Source organism: Botryllus schlosseri, unplaced genomic scaffold, assembly GCF_051294905.1.
Source record: "Botryllus schlosseri isolate E-star unplaced genomic scaffold, Bs_hap1 Bs158a, whole genome shotgun sequence".
Lineage (NCBI taxonomy): Eukaryota > Metazoa > Chordata > Ascidiacea > Stolidobranchia > Styelidae > Botryllus > Botryllus schlosseri.
Genome location: NW_027648767.1, coordinates 9,880 through 24,253, shown reverse-complemented (window position 1 = coordinate 24,253; position 14,374 = coordinate 9,880). Strand labels below are relative to the sequence as shown.

Genomic DNA, 14,374 nt, shown 5'->3' with positions numbered 1-14,374 from the left:
CCAAACTACTTCGCGAGGACAGACAGTTCGACCAGTAACGAAGATAAATAGTGCAATTTTTAACGTTATGTGCGCAAACTCGTAATGTGCATACACGAAGGCAAAATTTTGTCAAAATCAAGTTTTTTAAAGTGAAAAATGTCAAACTTTTGATTTTTGAGTCGCAATCATCCGTTTTTTTGGGTAAAATATCGGGTCTTGATTGGTTAATCAGGTATGCTTGAGCTTATTGCAAGCTTGTTGACGATTTTCATCAATATTCCTTAGAATGGGGCATGATTATGAATCGTTTTTAATATTTTTCAAAGTATGGACATTAAACGACCCTAACGATTACACTAATCGATTTTATGTTGAAGTTTTGTACCTCCGAGAGTCTCTTCCGTTAGAGATTTGAGTATGATTTTGCATTCCGGGATGATTATAACAAACACGGACGCCATATAATGGCGGATGAATATCTATACTGAAAACATGACCGGATATCCTTGTAGGGAAACGCCACTCGGACAATAGCCTGGTACACGTACGGAGGCTTTAACTTTTGCCATTTGTTTTATTCGGTCAGGGCTGCTGACGGCCGAAGCCAAGAAGCTCTCGAACCAGGCCAGGTTTATCGTGGAGATGATCGACGGCATCATTTCTATATTCAACAAGCCCAAAAAAGAACTGGTCAAGATGCTGGCGGACCGGGGCTACGACTCTGACCCGGTCAAGGCTTGGAAGGATGCAGTCGGCAAGGTATGGTGCCGTTAGCGGATTTGTAGGTGTGCTTCCTAGGAGGCGGACTTGGACACCTGGGCAGTCCTAGTTGGATATAATAATAACCGTGGAGCTGACTACTGAATACTAGATAATTCTAATCAGACGCGTAGCCAGGGGGGGCGAAACCCCTTCCATTTACGCGAAACCCCTTCCATTTACGCGAAACCCCTCTCGATACATTTCAATATTTTGTCGGTCGGTAGCACTAGCTAATTTGTAGCACGCTCTTGCGCAATGACATGACAGATACATATGATGGCCTTTTTCTCGCGTCTTCTCTCGTGTGCACAGTAGACGAGAGAGGGCTTTTTTCACGTGCGTGCAAGGGAGACATGGTCGTTATATCGTATAATGTCACAGTGTCGGTCACAGTGTAGCTACAACTCGTCGCGTCGCTTTTCCGAACGCGCGTAATCAGTATTAATAATGTCGGATGTATTGCAGTATTCACCTCACTGGCGACGCGTAATTCATAATTGTCGCGTGGTCCGCGATCTCATCAAATCTAGAACTCTATTAGGTCAATGCTTCAACAATTGGATGCTTAATCTCACGCATTCACCGATACACGGCAACGCAACTTTGATCTACAATTTGACGGCTTATTATCAACAAAGAACAAAGAAATAGCAACAGGTTATCTGAAGAACACTATTCAAACGGCGTTCTTCAATCTACGCTAACATTTTTTGCTAAAATCCTTTAACACAGCCAGGCTTGCGCGCGGCCAATTGGCCAGGCCTATTGCAGATGCAGTTCTTCAAGCCAGTAGGTCTGAACATACATATATGACTGCAATTTGCCGCCTGATGAATATCCATGAATTTTTCTGCCCAGAAACTCGCAAACGACAAAGGCGCGGAATCGGAAGGCGTGGAGACGGACGGCGGCGCAGATTTCAATTACATTCTCAACATGCCGCTTTGGAGTCTGTCCATGGAGAAAAAGGAAGACCTCTTAAAGCAGGTTTGCTGCGTTTGCTTTAGCGATTGGGCCGCTAATCGATGAATGCGGGAAAATACATTCCCACAGTTATACTCGGGATCTCGAAGTGTCTACTTGTGTTTGATTATATCACATCTAGCTTCATGCGCGGGTTTGTTATCGAAAACTTCCGTTCTCTAGTCAGCATGTTTGGCCCGTTTGAGTCGTCTGTCATGCGTTACGAGGGTGGCAGAGTGAGGCGCGTCGGCTTGTCACGAATTTCGGAGGCTGTCTTAGCCTCGGGAGACCCTGACGTTTTGCGCGCGTGGGTTTGCGAGAGTGGACAGGCGATTATTGTTTTGGGTGTCGCCCGTCCTAGTCTGATAACCGACATTTTCCCTGTGTTGGTTCGCATTTTGGTGTGATTGCCGATTTTGTTCTGAAAATGTGTAACCGTTACAGAAAGAAGCGAAGCAGACGGAGCTCGACGAGCTGTTCGGGAAGACCCCGTCGACATTGTGGCGCGACGACCTCGACAAATTTATGGACGAATTTGAGGTGAGATTTTTGGCGTGGATTTGAAAATTTTTGCTCCGTTTCTACTCGATCATGAAATTTCCGTGATTTTTCTTTCGGAATTGATCTCGAATCGGTTTTTGAGTTTGAAAACGTTCAATTTGTGAGAGATTTTTCATGATCAAGTCGGCGGGAATGAAGTCAAATTAGCTGTGAACTATCCTGTTGTACATTAGGGGTGTTAAGAAATGACCTTTTTTTCAAATTGTACTGGTTACTTGATAAAATTGTTAGGTTACCTAATTTAAGGCTGCACACAAAATTTGGTTCAATTCCAGCCAGTAGCCGCATTGCTGCAGGAGAAAGTTTCTCTTTATTATATAGAAATAAATACAGTAAAATTTCAAAATTTTCTGTTCACGCCATGAAAGTGTTGGGTTGTCTGTAGGAACGATGTTCACCAAATTTGGTTCAATTCCAACCAGTGGAAGCGGAGTTATTGCCCGCGAAAAAATTGGATTCGAATAAAATAGTATTTACGGTGACCAATTCTTCAATTGTTTATTATAGGTGTGCCCACCGTAAATACTATTTTATTCGAATCCAAATTTTTCGACGGCAATAACTCCGCTTCCACTGGCTGCAATTGAACCAAATTTGGTGTGTAGGCTTGAATAAGGTAACCTAACAATTTTATCGAGTAGCCAGTACAATTTGAGAAAAAAATCATTTTTGAACGCCCCTGTTGTACAACTTGACCATTTGACGAATGGAATCGAGCCAAATTTGGTGTGCCACCTAATGATTTTATCGAATAGCCAGTCAAATTTGACCTAAAAAGCTGCGTTTGGACAGTTGTGGTCTTGTGCGCCTGGTTTCGTGGTGCAGTTACAAATGTAAAGTTGCTTAGCGCCGCAAATGATGTTCTCACGATGGTCTTCATAACATGACGTGTTGATACTTTAACATTTCAAGACTGATGCGGATAATTTAACCTAGGTATGTAACCCGCGGATGATGCTCCGATTTTCACTGAAACTATCGTAGGCTGTCGTTAATCGAATTGTCGATCTGCAGAAAATGGAGAAGGCCGAAGCCAAGAAAGCGGGGTCGGCCGGCAGCCAGGGCGGGGGCATACTGACCGAGGCCGTCAAGGCTGAAGTGTTCCCGTCGCCGCACGGTGTCAGGGTGGCCCCGCGGATTGACCTTGCCAAGCCGCTCGCCGGGGGGAAAAGGGGAAAGAAGGTATCGGGGTTTGGGGGTTTCGGTCAAGTTTTTTCTTTGAATTACGGCCAATTATTTTTTTCAAATCGTAACGTCGTTTTCTCGGAATTATTGGTCGATTTTTTTATGATCGGATGTTATTTTCTTGGAATTTGTGGTCAATTTTTAAAACTTGGATTTTTCTCGAAATTTTTGATCAGATTTTTCGAACGCAATGTTGTTTTCCAAAATTCTTTAACCGCTATTGCCTTACTGGTATTTTTGGTTGATTTTTTTAGTTCCGATGTTGATTTTGGTATTTTCGGTCACTAGTTTACGTCTGATTTTGCTTGCCTGTGTTTTCAGTCGATATTTTTTGATCTCGATGTTTTATCCGAACATTCGGTCAGCTTTAGAAATTTCGATGTTTTCCCGGAATTTGCGGTCGATTTTCGAAATTTTAATGTTTTCTTGGAAATTTTCCGGTTAGAGTTTTTGAACGCGATGTTGTTTTCTGGAATTTTTAGTCACTTTTTTCGAATCCAGATGCCGATTTCTTTGAATTTTCTTCCTGAATTCTGAGAGGCGTACAATAATAAGGGTAGTGTCCCCTGTAGAAACGCAGACCATAGCTGACGGTGTACTGGCTTTTGAACCTGGCCTGTTTGCTTTACTTTTATTATCTTAATTGCAGGCTAAAATCGAAGACCCCACCGTCAAAAAACCGATCTCTCATTTCGTCACCGCCGACAAGAAATTAGGTATGCTACTTCCTGCTCTCGTGTGTTTTGATCCTATTTTTGTACTAATTTTTCTAGAAACTCTATCCATTCTCTAGTCAGCATGTTTGGCCTGTTTCTGTCGCCTGTCATGCGTTACGAGGGTGGTAGAGTGAGGCGCGTCGACTCGTCACGAATTTCCGAGGCTGTTTTAGCCTCGGGAGACTTTGACGTTTTACGCGCGTAGGTTTGCGAGAGTGGACGGGCGATTATTTTTTAGTATCGCCCGTCCTAGTCTGATAACCGACATTATTTTGCTGAATAAAACTCTCGTCTTGGAAATATGTTTGATGCAAATTTACTACAAAAAATCTGACGATAAAGATGTAGCAAAACATATTCAACTGCATCTGCAGGCTTAAAATAAGGTTGAAATAACTCCGCATACGCGATAATGTTGTTAGGTTGGCCAGAACGAAGTCTTCCGCACCAAATTTACTCAATTTCAACAAATAGAAGCGAAGCTATTATGGTTTACAAAATTTACTTGTATATTCTTCAAATTTTACAGGCAACGCAATGAAATGTTGAGTTATCTAGAAAAAAACGATGTGTAGCAAATTTACCTCAATTCCAACCAGTATTATAAGTTATGTTATTGGTGTTCAAAAATTTGAATTTGAAATTATGGTACTTGCAGTGGGTCGGGATAATAATTAATGATTAAATAATTTTTGAATCTAAAGCTTTGTACTGCAATAACTCGTGTTTGGAAATATTGTTAAAATGTTCAGTGGCATCTACCAGGGAAAAGTTTCTTCGTTATTCCTGAAACTTTGATTTGTGTTTATAATCGCGAATGCCTTCCAGGTATGGACATGGACGTTGACAATGATGTCGACAAGCCGCTGTCGCTAGCTGAAAGGGTCAGTTTGAAGAAGGGCTCTGAAGACGATAATGAAGACGAGTGAGTTTTTGTTGCGTTGCTGCGTGCGCGACCGTCGAGGTTGCAACCAAGTCACAAGGTTCCGACTTTTAGAGTTTTGACTCGAGTCAAATCGAGTCCAAGTCGGCTAGCAAGGGGTCGAGTCCGGGTCGTAGTGTGTTTTGACTTGAGTCCGAGTTCAATTTGACTCGAGTCATTTTAAGCATTTGAAAATATGACTCGAGTCGCCAAAACAAAATCGTGACTCGAAGTCATCACAATGCTAGCTGCGATATGCGCAACATGGAAACTGTAATTTTCTAGTTTTGTATTTTAGCCTGACCTTTCTGTACAGGGATGCTGTCGACTTGGATGATAATGACCATGGCGCGGAGGAGTCCTCCAAGAAGGCCGATCTCTCTTCGGACGAGATTATGGAGCTGAGGTCGCCCTCTCCCGTCGCTAAGGTGTGACGAGATGTTAGTCAAAATTTTTGGATGTGTAATAGGGCGGTTGTTTTATGACATGGCGAAAAGTTGGAATTTTGTCAAAATTGCAGAGTTAGGCCGCGCAAAATATTTACCAAAGGGTGTGTTTGTGTCGTAGAAGTTGCGCTGTCTGCGCACCAGGCTTGGCCGAGTTGTAGTCTAATTTGTGAAATACTTCTTTGCTCCAATTTCATTCCAATTTCTGGTTTTCCTGCAGATTCTGCGTGATAACTGTACAGTAGGGCTGTTTGAAAAAAAAACCTTTTTCTTCAGATTTCACTGGCTACCGGCTAAAATTGTTGGGTACGTGAAATCTTCGCTGCACACCAAATTTCGCTGAAAACCAACCAGTAGAAGGGAGATTCTTGCGCTAGAAAAACTTCTAATCAAAGAGTTAGCCACCGTAAATACTATTTTATTCAAATCCAAATTTTTCTACTGCAATAACTTTGCTTCTAGTGGTTCGAATGGAGCCAAATTTGGTGTTTATCATATCTACTGACAGCCTAACAATTGTATGGGGTTGACAGAAAAAATTTGAAATTTAACTTATGTTTTAATGATGAATTTAAAACTTCCTACTGCAAGAAAATCTCTTCTAGTGGTTGGAATCGAGCCAAAGATAGTGTGCAGCGTTTTTTTAACCAACCTAACAATTTTATCAAGTAGCCAGTGAAATCTGAAGACACAGTTTTTTTTTTAACAGCGAAAGACTGTGGCAGTAATTGTAATTCGGGGAAAACTTTGTAGCTGTAATTCAAATTGTGATTTGATTTCATCAAAATTGACAACGTTCTAGCGGTACAGTTTGTCTTCAAGTGCCAAATTCTAGTTTTTGTCAATCCAAATCCTCGCTGTCTCTGGTGAAATTGCGAATCTGGCCGATTTGGCATTTGCCGGAGAAGAAACACTTTTGGGTTGGTGCTTTCGGTTTACAAACCCCGATTTTCGTCCTTGCAGAAAACCCGGGCCAACCGAAGGAAGCTGCCGAAAACGGGGTCTAGCGAAGACGTCAGCACTCCGAACAGTGAGTGATGTCTTTCCCGGGGATATTTTAGGATATTTATTCAATATGTACCTTTTATGTGACTAGGAATAATCTATGTTATACATCACATTTAAGATTATTTGGTATTTGTTCTACTGCAGCAAGTCTGCGTGGGCATTGATTTTTATATCAAGAAGCGCATGATGTAAAATTGTGAAGTAGACACCATTGTCAGAATGAAGCGACACGGTTTGTCACCAGCAGTGCACGCACAACTTCAGTGTCGTCAGCCAAGAACTGCTGCTGTCGAACGTTCTTTCTCCATTCTTGGCAAGCTACTTAGTAAGGACAGGCACTTTCTACCCGAGATTGTGGGAAGTATCAGTCGTTGTACTACAAGAAATTTTGATTATTTCGACCGTAATACGTGATGTAACTACTCAAATTCTTCATAGGGCCAGATTTCGTTGAAATGAAGTTTTTTCATGTAAAAATTTGTCAGTTTGAGTCGAATAAAATTTTTCAAGCCGAACTACTTCGTAGGGACGGACAGTTCCAACCAGAAATGAATGTAATTGGTACAATGCTAAGATTATGTGTGAAAACACCTCAGTTGGATACGTTGCGTTAAAATTGTGATTTTTGAGGTAAAAAAATGTCAAAATTTTTTAGATCAAAATCTTCCGTTTTTTTTTTTAGATAAAATCGCCCTAATCATTACTTTACAGATCATTTCTACAAACGTGTAAAAATTTGTACTGCATATTTTGTATAGTGTGAATCGGGGGTTTCCGCGGTGAAGAATAGCATTGAAACTGTAATTCTCGTTGATAATTCTTGGTTATAAATTAAACTCTTGGTGGCGAAAAAAGTACTCAAATCGTTTTAAATAGACTAGTTATCAGACGCGGCACGCCTTGTGGCGTGATTTTCAAAGAATTTGCGCTATCTGTGACTCTGTCTTTTTAGAGCAACCCAAAAAGGCTCCCGCCGCGAAGACGCCTGCTAAAACTGCCAAGGTTTGTCAATTTCTGTCTTCCGGGTTCTTGTGAAATCGGGAAATTATCGATTTTTTGCCGCGAATGATGTTATCACGATGGTCTTCGTAATACGATTTGACGATATCTTTTATTTTATGGCTGACGCGACAAATATTTCTGATTACGACTGATTTTTTATCGAACTGGGGTGGGGCGCGTTAAAATTGTGCCTGTCATTTTTTAGCCCACCCCTAAGAAGGCTAAGAAAACAGACCCCTCGGACAGGCCGGGAGCGTCTCGCAAAATGTCCGACTGTGACAGCGTCGAGGTGGTGAAGGAATCTCCGGCCGCTAAAAAGACGGCCCCGAAAGCCCGTGTCAAGGTGAGCTTTCGAACAAGTCTCGTTTATATTAGCGTAAGATTTGTGGACGTGTGATTTTTGGAACTAGGCATTTGGTGTATTTTTTAGATTCTCAAAACTTGAGCCACTTGAATGATATATTAAATTATTGATGTTGTAATGAACCCGGAATTTTTCGGCTGACACTCAGGGGTGATCGTCACCAACTAGTAGAGAATTGGAAAGAACATTGTATATCTGCCATCGTATCATGAAATGTGAGGTCACCGGCACGAAATTTCTAATACCCGGCCAAAAAGATCACTCCATCTACTGCTGTCGGCATAAGAAAGCTTGGTTGTAACCAAGTCGCAAGGTTCCGAGTCAATCTAATCTCACTTTTTACAGTTTTAAATTGAGTCAAGTCTAGTCATTTTCATAAGGACATGTAACGTTGACTACATCGACAGCTGCTGGCGTAAATATTTCTTCTCGGATAGCTACTCTCACGGTGGTCGTCGTAATGGTCACTCGCGTTCAAATTCGGTCCGTATTTTCACAGCCCACCCCTAAAAAGGCCACGAAAATAGACCCGGACGGCAGCGAGGCGGAGAAGAAGGCACCACAGGCTCTAGTCGAGGTCGGTTTTCGAATAACGCTCGTAGATTAGTGGGAATCGCCTATTCTACTTATGGTCGAGTAGAAATTTGCGACTACAACGGTAGGCCTGTAAAGTACGCCACAAGTTGTAAAATGTCGAATGAAATGCGCGTTGCAAAAAAATTTCAACTTCGCAAACAATTTCGACAATTTTTTTGACTTATTTTGACGTGTCAAAAAAATCTCCCTATCGATTAGATTTGGAAGTACTTCAATTATGTAACAAAAATAAAATTCAGTTTATCGTTGAATTAATTCTAAATCTGATCAAAATTAGTATTACTGGACGATAATAACTCTCGTGAGCATGAGAATGGCAAATGCATGTACACTGTACGGCAAGCTTGGCTTGTTTTGCACTGTTATAAGTTATTTCTACCATAATACCGTATTGTAGCCACTGGGATTCATCATTAGGCCTGATTTCGGTAAAATATTGGTTTTTTCATGTAAAAAGTAGCCTGTTTCTAAGCCAAAAACGCTTTTCCAGGCCAAACTGCTTCATAAGGACAGCCAGTTCTCACCAGAAATGAAGATTAAGTGGCACAATTGTAACATTATGTGGGAAAACACCTAATTTGCATACGTTAGGTCAAAATTTGGTCAAAATTCAGTTTGTTAGGTCAAAAAAGTAAAAATTTGGATTTTTAGGTCATAATTTGGATTTTTAGGTGAAAAAAACCGCCCTAGTTATAACAGTTTTTTTAACTACTTTCCTGTAGAATTTCATGAAAACTAGAAATAATAGTATAGTTGAAATGAGTGCATAGAAGCATCTCGCTCATCGTCATTTTTCTCAAATAACGGTGTAGTTGTCAGAGTCTGATTTCGACCGCCTCTGATTCCAACACTGTTTTCTACGCCAGGTTCATAAACTCCCAGAAACCGTCCCGTTGGCGCAGGTAGCGGAAAATGCGAAAATTCCGCGTTAGCGCTCTGGAGAAGTAGTCGCTGGAAGGCCTGAGCAAACTCGAGCGCCCGACTGATTCCAGGGTTAGGAGTCAAATCGACATTGGGTGTAGTAGACCTGTGAAGCACGCTGCGAGATACGATAAGTTCACCGACTGCGCGACCTCTACGACGCCATCGAAACGCGGTGTGCAATCGATTTTTGACTTTGCGCACGATTCTGACAATTTCACGACCTAACACTACAATTTGAAAAGAAAAAGTAGACGGGGACATCGGTTTTCCCAGCACCTCCTCTGAAACGTGACATTTTTTGCAAAGTTATCTGAATAAATTACCCGTTTATATGTGTGTTTGCCGCCTTGCAGGGGGCGCTAGCTACAGATTAGGGGAGAAGGGGGTGCTGAGAGTAGATGTGGACGCTATGGTCTATGGCAGGGGCGGGCTACTTATCCAGTCAGCGGGCCGGATATGGGAAATTGAAGTACTTAGCGGGCCGGATTCCTGAATCGATACATCATTAATCGTGTATTCATCCACCTATTTGGAAGGAATGAATTGCATTTAATGCATGCATAGCGACAAAAAACACTAGTCACAGGCTGTGAGTTGCCTACCCTAGAGCTATGGGAAACCTATAAGTTGATAGGTATCCCTGTGCACCAAATTCAGATTTAAGAACACCGTATGTGGTCACGTAGTTAGCGTCACCAATTCCCTTCGAACATGTTCATTGTCATGCAGCATTGAGTTTTCTAATCAATCAAATAACGAATCGACTAATTATTCAGTGAAACTTATTGAACGCAAGTGATGAGCACACACTCAAACGCTTGTACAACGAGGGCGATGAAGTTTTGAGCGCATTTTGCACAAAAACAAAGTACAATGAATGGGAAGAGAAATTGCCTTGCACGATTGTTTAAACCAGTGGATCTTAAGCTGGGAGGCGCGAAGCCGCAGTAAATTCCTCCAGCTCATGGTTGTTGCTCTGTCTATTGTCCGAATTTCATAATTGAGAAGTTTCTCATCAACAGGCATAACCTTCAATGGCAATAAACTATACTTTACGTTTGCTAGCATCCTGATTGCTCTCTTTAATATTACGTTATATCACGTTAAGGGTGGGTGGGGTGAAATTTTTCACTATCATAAGGGGCGCGTGACTAAAATAGTTAAAGAACCACTGGTTTACACTGATTGTGCCTGTCCTATACCAAATAAAAAATGTGGCTCTGACATAGCGTACATAGCGTATATCGGGATGCTAAAATTTTGATCAACACAAGACCAATCGACTTTTCGGCTCGGTACCTGATTTGCGGCTCAGGGGTCGTTGTGTAAACAAAGTTTGGGAAACGCTGGTGTAGACGTTTGGTTTTAACGAGAGGTGGTTATCGTTAGTAAGTCAGTAGAAGTAAAAGTACGTACCCAAGACCCAGCCCCTGTTGAGCTAAATATCCGTTTTATCTCTGATGCGTTTGCTGCATAACCAGACGGAACAGCAGTTGAGTATTCTTACACTCGGACAAAAGAAATAACGGTAATGAGAGGACCCTTTGCGAGCGACGGTCAAAAGAAGAACATTTCACAGAAAGGGTTAAAGAGTTAGAAGCGGATATTTTTTTGTTCTCATTTAAAATAATTCTATCGCACTATATTTTATCAACTGTCTAGCGATGATTGACTCGTTGTCTTGACTGTATTTTCTGTGAGTTGATAACTGTCAGCGTTCTTACGTAGACTTTTGGAGATGATTGTTCTCTTCTGATGCATCTGCTGGACTCCTATCGCATATAGACATTTATTTGTATCGTAGGCTGGATATTTTAACGCAGGTAGTTTGTTTTGAAGCGATTTCGCATGCGTTGTTTACGAATCGCCTGTGCTCGAATTAGTGTGAAGATTATTTTGGTAGAGAATAAATCTTATGTTTATAAGCTGCTACTGCTAAGCTAATTAGCTACTGCATGTCTTATGACTAAATCGTAGTCAAGTGATGTTTTGTGTGGGCGGAAACACTTTTGGAAAAAGCCGACAAAATGTACATGTACATGTACAATCGCGTAGCGGCCTCTATATATGCGGGTCTTTTCGTAATAATACCTGATGAACCAGGGGCTGGCAACTTCTTCAGTCGGCGAGCCCGATATGGGAAAATGAAGGCCTACTTGGCGGGGCAGGAGTCCTGAATGGGTACATATTAGTCGCGTGTTTATCCACCAACACAAGAAATAAATCGTATCTACTGTGAACTTTAAAGCATAGAGACCAAAAACAGTACACAATGATTTTATTAACGTTAAAGTCAATGAAACATCTGCGGCCGATCAAAGTTGTCCACAAGTTCTTTGAACTAGAAGGGTGCATGTCGGACTTATAGAAACTGCACATCAGTTGGCTTGGAATGCAGCTTTTTCTCGTTAATGTTCATGGTCGAAAATGTTTGCTCGCAAATGTATGTAGACCAGAACATGTAGTTTCATGGCCATCTTCCTCAGGCTGACAAACTTGGGATTATTCAGTGAAGCATAAGGGTTAATTGGCATCATCATGTAAGACAGGATACTGTGTGCGGGGCGCTCAATATCCCGTCGTGAGCTGTATGTTGCCCGCTCCTGTGATAAACTGTACTCGGTAGTTTCGGAATTCTATCTGTTCATTGGTATCGCAGATTAAGTTGGGATGTACCAAGATGACGAGGTTCCCTAACACATACTTTTTCCTCCAATCATGATGCCTATCCACCAAGCACATCATACAAAATGTCGAGTCAAATAAGCATATTTCGGTCACGAATCAATTGTGGGTCATTTTCTATAATCTTACGCCGGCAACATCCAAAGCAGTGGTTGTTGTCAGCCGGCGAGGAACAGGCGCTCTTACAAATAAAGTATATACAGCCGCCTGAGAGAAATGAAGTTTCTTGAATTCGGAATGAGTTCAATCTGTGCAGACAATTCCAAGTTTCAGCAACGACAATAATCCTAATTATCTTACGATTTTAAATGTCTTGGTTGCGTCGTCGCACCACCCACACACTACACACTACACCAGGGGTGTCAAACATCCGGCCCGCGAGGCAATTTTGAGTGAAACATGCTTATATCATTCAGCACACTCGTAACAAATGTTGAGATTTTTTGTAGGAAATTCTTTCAATAAATCACCCCTCAAGAGATCAAATGTTGATCACGTCCATTGTCCATAGGTCACTATATAATAATCATTGAGTTATATTTTTCATCTGAACAAGTCGCACACAATGTGCCGTCGAGCAGGTTCTTCTCTACTGAAAAGAGGCACTCACACTGACAGAGAAGTTGGCTAAGACGCTCAACGCTAACTACGACGCACTCCTCCGCTATGCACTCGGCATTCACTATCCGGAGCATATATCCACGAATGCATTGCTAGTACTCACAGGAACGGTCCCATGCCGTCTACCGGCAGCTGAACGACGCTTCCGCCTAATCGGCCATCTAGTGCGGCATCAAGACGAGCAACCAGCTGCCGCCATCATCAATCACATCCCCACGGAGCCATGGCGCAGAGGTGGCTGGAATCGGAAAACACGGCGCTCGACAATGGCGACTGACCTAGCGCAACGCGGGCTGTCGCTTGAAGACGCCCACGACCGCCTACGTTGGAGACGCTTAATCTGATCACACCAGCATCAAACAGGTACACTTGACTCTGAACAGTCTGGCTGTAAAAAATGTTTAGTTAAAAAAGGAAAATAGAAGAAAAATCAAACGATGGTAGCAAATGATTAAGAAGCAATGTCTGGGCGAGGTAGGGCAACAGTGTTAGTAGTATAACGACAGGAGGTGATCAAGTAGGTCTTTTTTGAATCTATTTATCCAGGCCCCCGTGGGGCTTTGGCAATGATACGGATGATCCGATGTTGAAATTTTTGCAGTGGGTCAATCGTATTCTTGCAGGCAGCACCCCATCAAAGAATTTCGTATTGTAACTTTGATAGGAATAGAGTGTTGAAAAGTATCAACAGAACCCAATCCTGTATATAAATAAATGTAGATTGTAGATACAACTATCGATGTGTAGCTCTTGAGTATGACTCGGCAAGTCGAGTCGAAAAGAATTTGCGTGTCAAGCAAACATATTGCTTTTCCATTTTTCAATCTACTATTTCCATTACATTATATTCAACTGCTACTATAATCTATCGCCAAGCGTTGAGTACGCTTCTTCCCATTTGATTAACAATAAACGACCTCCATTCAGAAGAAATGAGAGGATTTTGTACTTCAAATATGGTAACGTTAGGTTGCATAAAAATGCTGATAGAAAAGAAAGACTCTTCCTCCCCCCTCTCTCTCTCTCTCTGTCATGCTATAGATAACTAACCTCCGTAGGTTAGTTATCTATAGTCATTACATTAGTCATTCAACATGCACATTGCACAGTATTGGTGCAGTCGTGTGGAACGATATAGGGTTCGTCACAGCTACGTTGCTGTGTTATTATTGTTCACTTAACTATTTTTCTGCAACGAATGCCGCACTACTAGCAAGTTTAGGTCATTTGTCGTTATTATTATTCGATGTAGGCTTTTGTTGATCATCTGGAGGAGGATTGCCAGTGATATTGCACTCAAGTCACTGCAAGCAAAAACTAAAACATAACTTATCTGTATCATTGTTAAAGAGCCCTGAATGGGACTGACTGTGCGGCTGTAAAATGACTACTTATATACCTATGGAATCTCGGTTCATTTTTTGAAATAATTCCTGCGTGATGAGAGCTTTTCTGCATAGAATAATTAAGTGAGTAAACAGGAAATTCTGCGTGACGTTGCCACCAATTCCACTGTGGCATACTTGAAACATTGGGGTGTCCTAAGCATGAAAGACCACTGTGATTCTATTAGAATTTTTGGCGAAAATCGGTGATTGTGTGAATCATGAAAATATACTCGGGTGTCATTACATTT

The 14,374-nt window shown here is 41.7% G+C and overlaps 2 protein-coding genes and 2 non-coding genes across 4 annotated transcripts; all 4 read left to right on the top strand.

Annotated features, from left to right (window-relative positions):
- Positions 1 to 77: 77 nt before the first annotated feature.
- LOC145432777 (DNA topoisomerase 2-alpha-like) lies at positions 78 to 4,582 on the top strand. Its single transcript, XM_080309596.1, has 5 exons — positions 78 to 741; positions 1,603 to 1,731; positions 2,152 to 2,247; positions 3,283 to 3,450; positions 4,103 to 4,582. The coding sequence occupies exons 1-5, from the start codon at positions 625 to 627 to the stop codon at positions 4,244 to 4,246; spliced, it is 654 nt and encodes a 217-aa protein (XP_080165722.1). The 5' UTR covers positions 78 to 624; the 3' UTR covers positions 4,247 to 4,582.
- LOC145432780 (small nucleolar RNA SNORD35) lies at positions 3,119 to 3,194 on the top strand. Its single transcript, XR_013912966.1, has one exon. It is a non-coding gene; the product is annotated as a small nucleolar RNA SNORD35 (small nucleolar RNA).
- LOC145432779 (small nucleolar RNA SNORA74) lies at positions 4,235 to 4,438 on the top strand. Its single transcript, XR_013912965.1, has one exon. It is a non-coding gene; the product is annotated as a small nucleolar RNA SNORA74 (small nucleolar RNA).
- Positions 4,583 to 4,975: 393 nt separating the features above from the next.
- On the top strand, positions 4,976 to 9,764 carry LOC145432776 (uncharacterized). Its single transcript, XM_080309595.1, has 7 exons — positions 4,976 to 5,094; positions 5,408 to 5,519; positions 6,501 to 6,567; positions 7,498 to 7,547; positions 7,753 to 7,890; positions 8,411 to 8,488; positions 9,375 to 9,764. Exons 1-7 carry the CDS (start codon positions 5,000 to 5,002, stop codon positions 9,438 to 9,440), a joined length of 606 nt encoding a protein of 201 aa, XP_080165721.1. The 5' UTR covers positions 4,976 to 4,999; the 3' UTR covers positions 9,441 to 9,764.
- Positions 9,765 to 14,374: the final 4,610 nt, after the last annotated feature.

Coding starts and splice junctions, on each gene's coding strand:
- LOC145432777 (XM_080309596.1), top strand. CDS start 625: ATGATCGACGGCATCATTTCTATATTCAACAAGCCCAAAAAAGAACTG. Junction 742..1,602: donor GGAAGGATGCAGTCGGCAAG/GTATGGTGCCGT, acceptor TTTTCTGCCCAG/AAACTCGCAAACGACAAAGG. Junction 1,732..2,151: donor AGGAAGACCTCTTAAAGCAG/GTTTGCTGCGTT, acceptor TAACCGTTACAG/AAAGAAGCGAAGCAGACGGA.
- LOC145432776 (XM_080309595.1), top strand. CDS start 5,000: ATGGACATGGACGTTGACAATGATGTCGACAAGCCGCTGTCGCTAGCT. Junction 5,095..5,407: donor GAAGACGATAATGAAGACGA/GTGAGTTTTTGT, acceptor CTTTCTGTACAG/GGATGCTGTCGACTTGGATG. Junction 8,489..9,374: donor CACCACAGGCTCTAGTCGAG/GTCGGTTTTCGA, acceptor TTTCTACGCCAG/GTTCATAAACTCCCAGAAAC.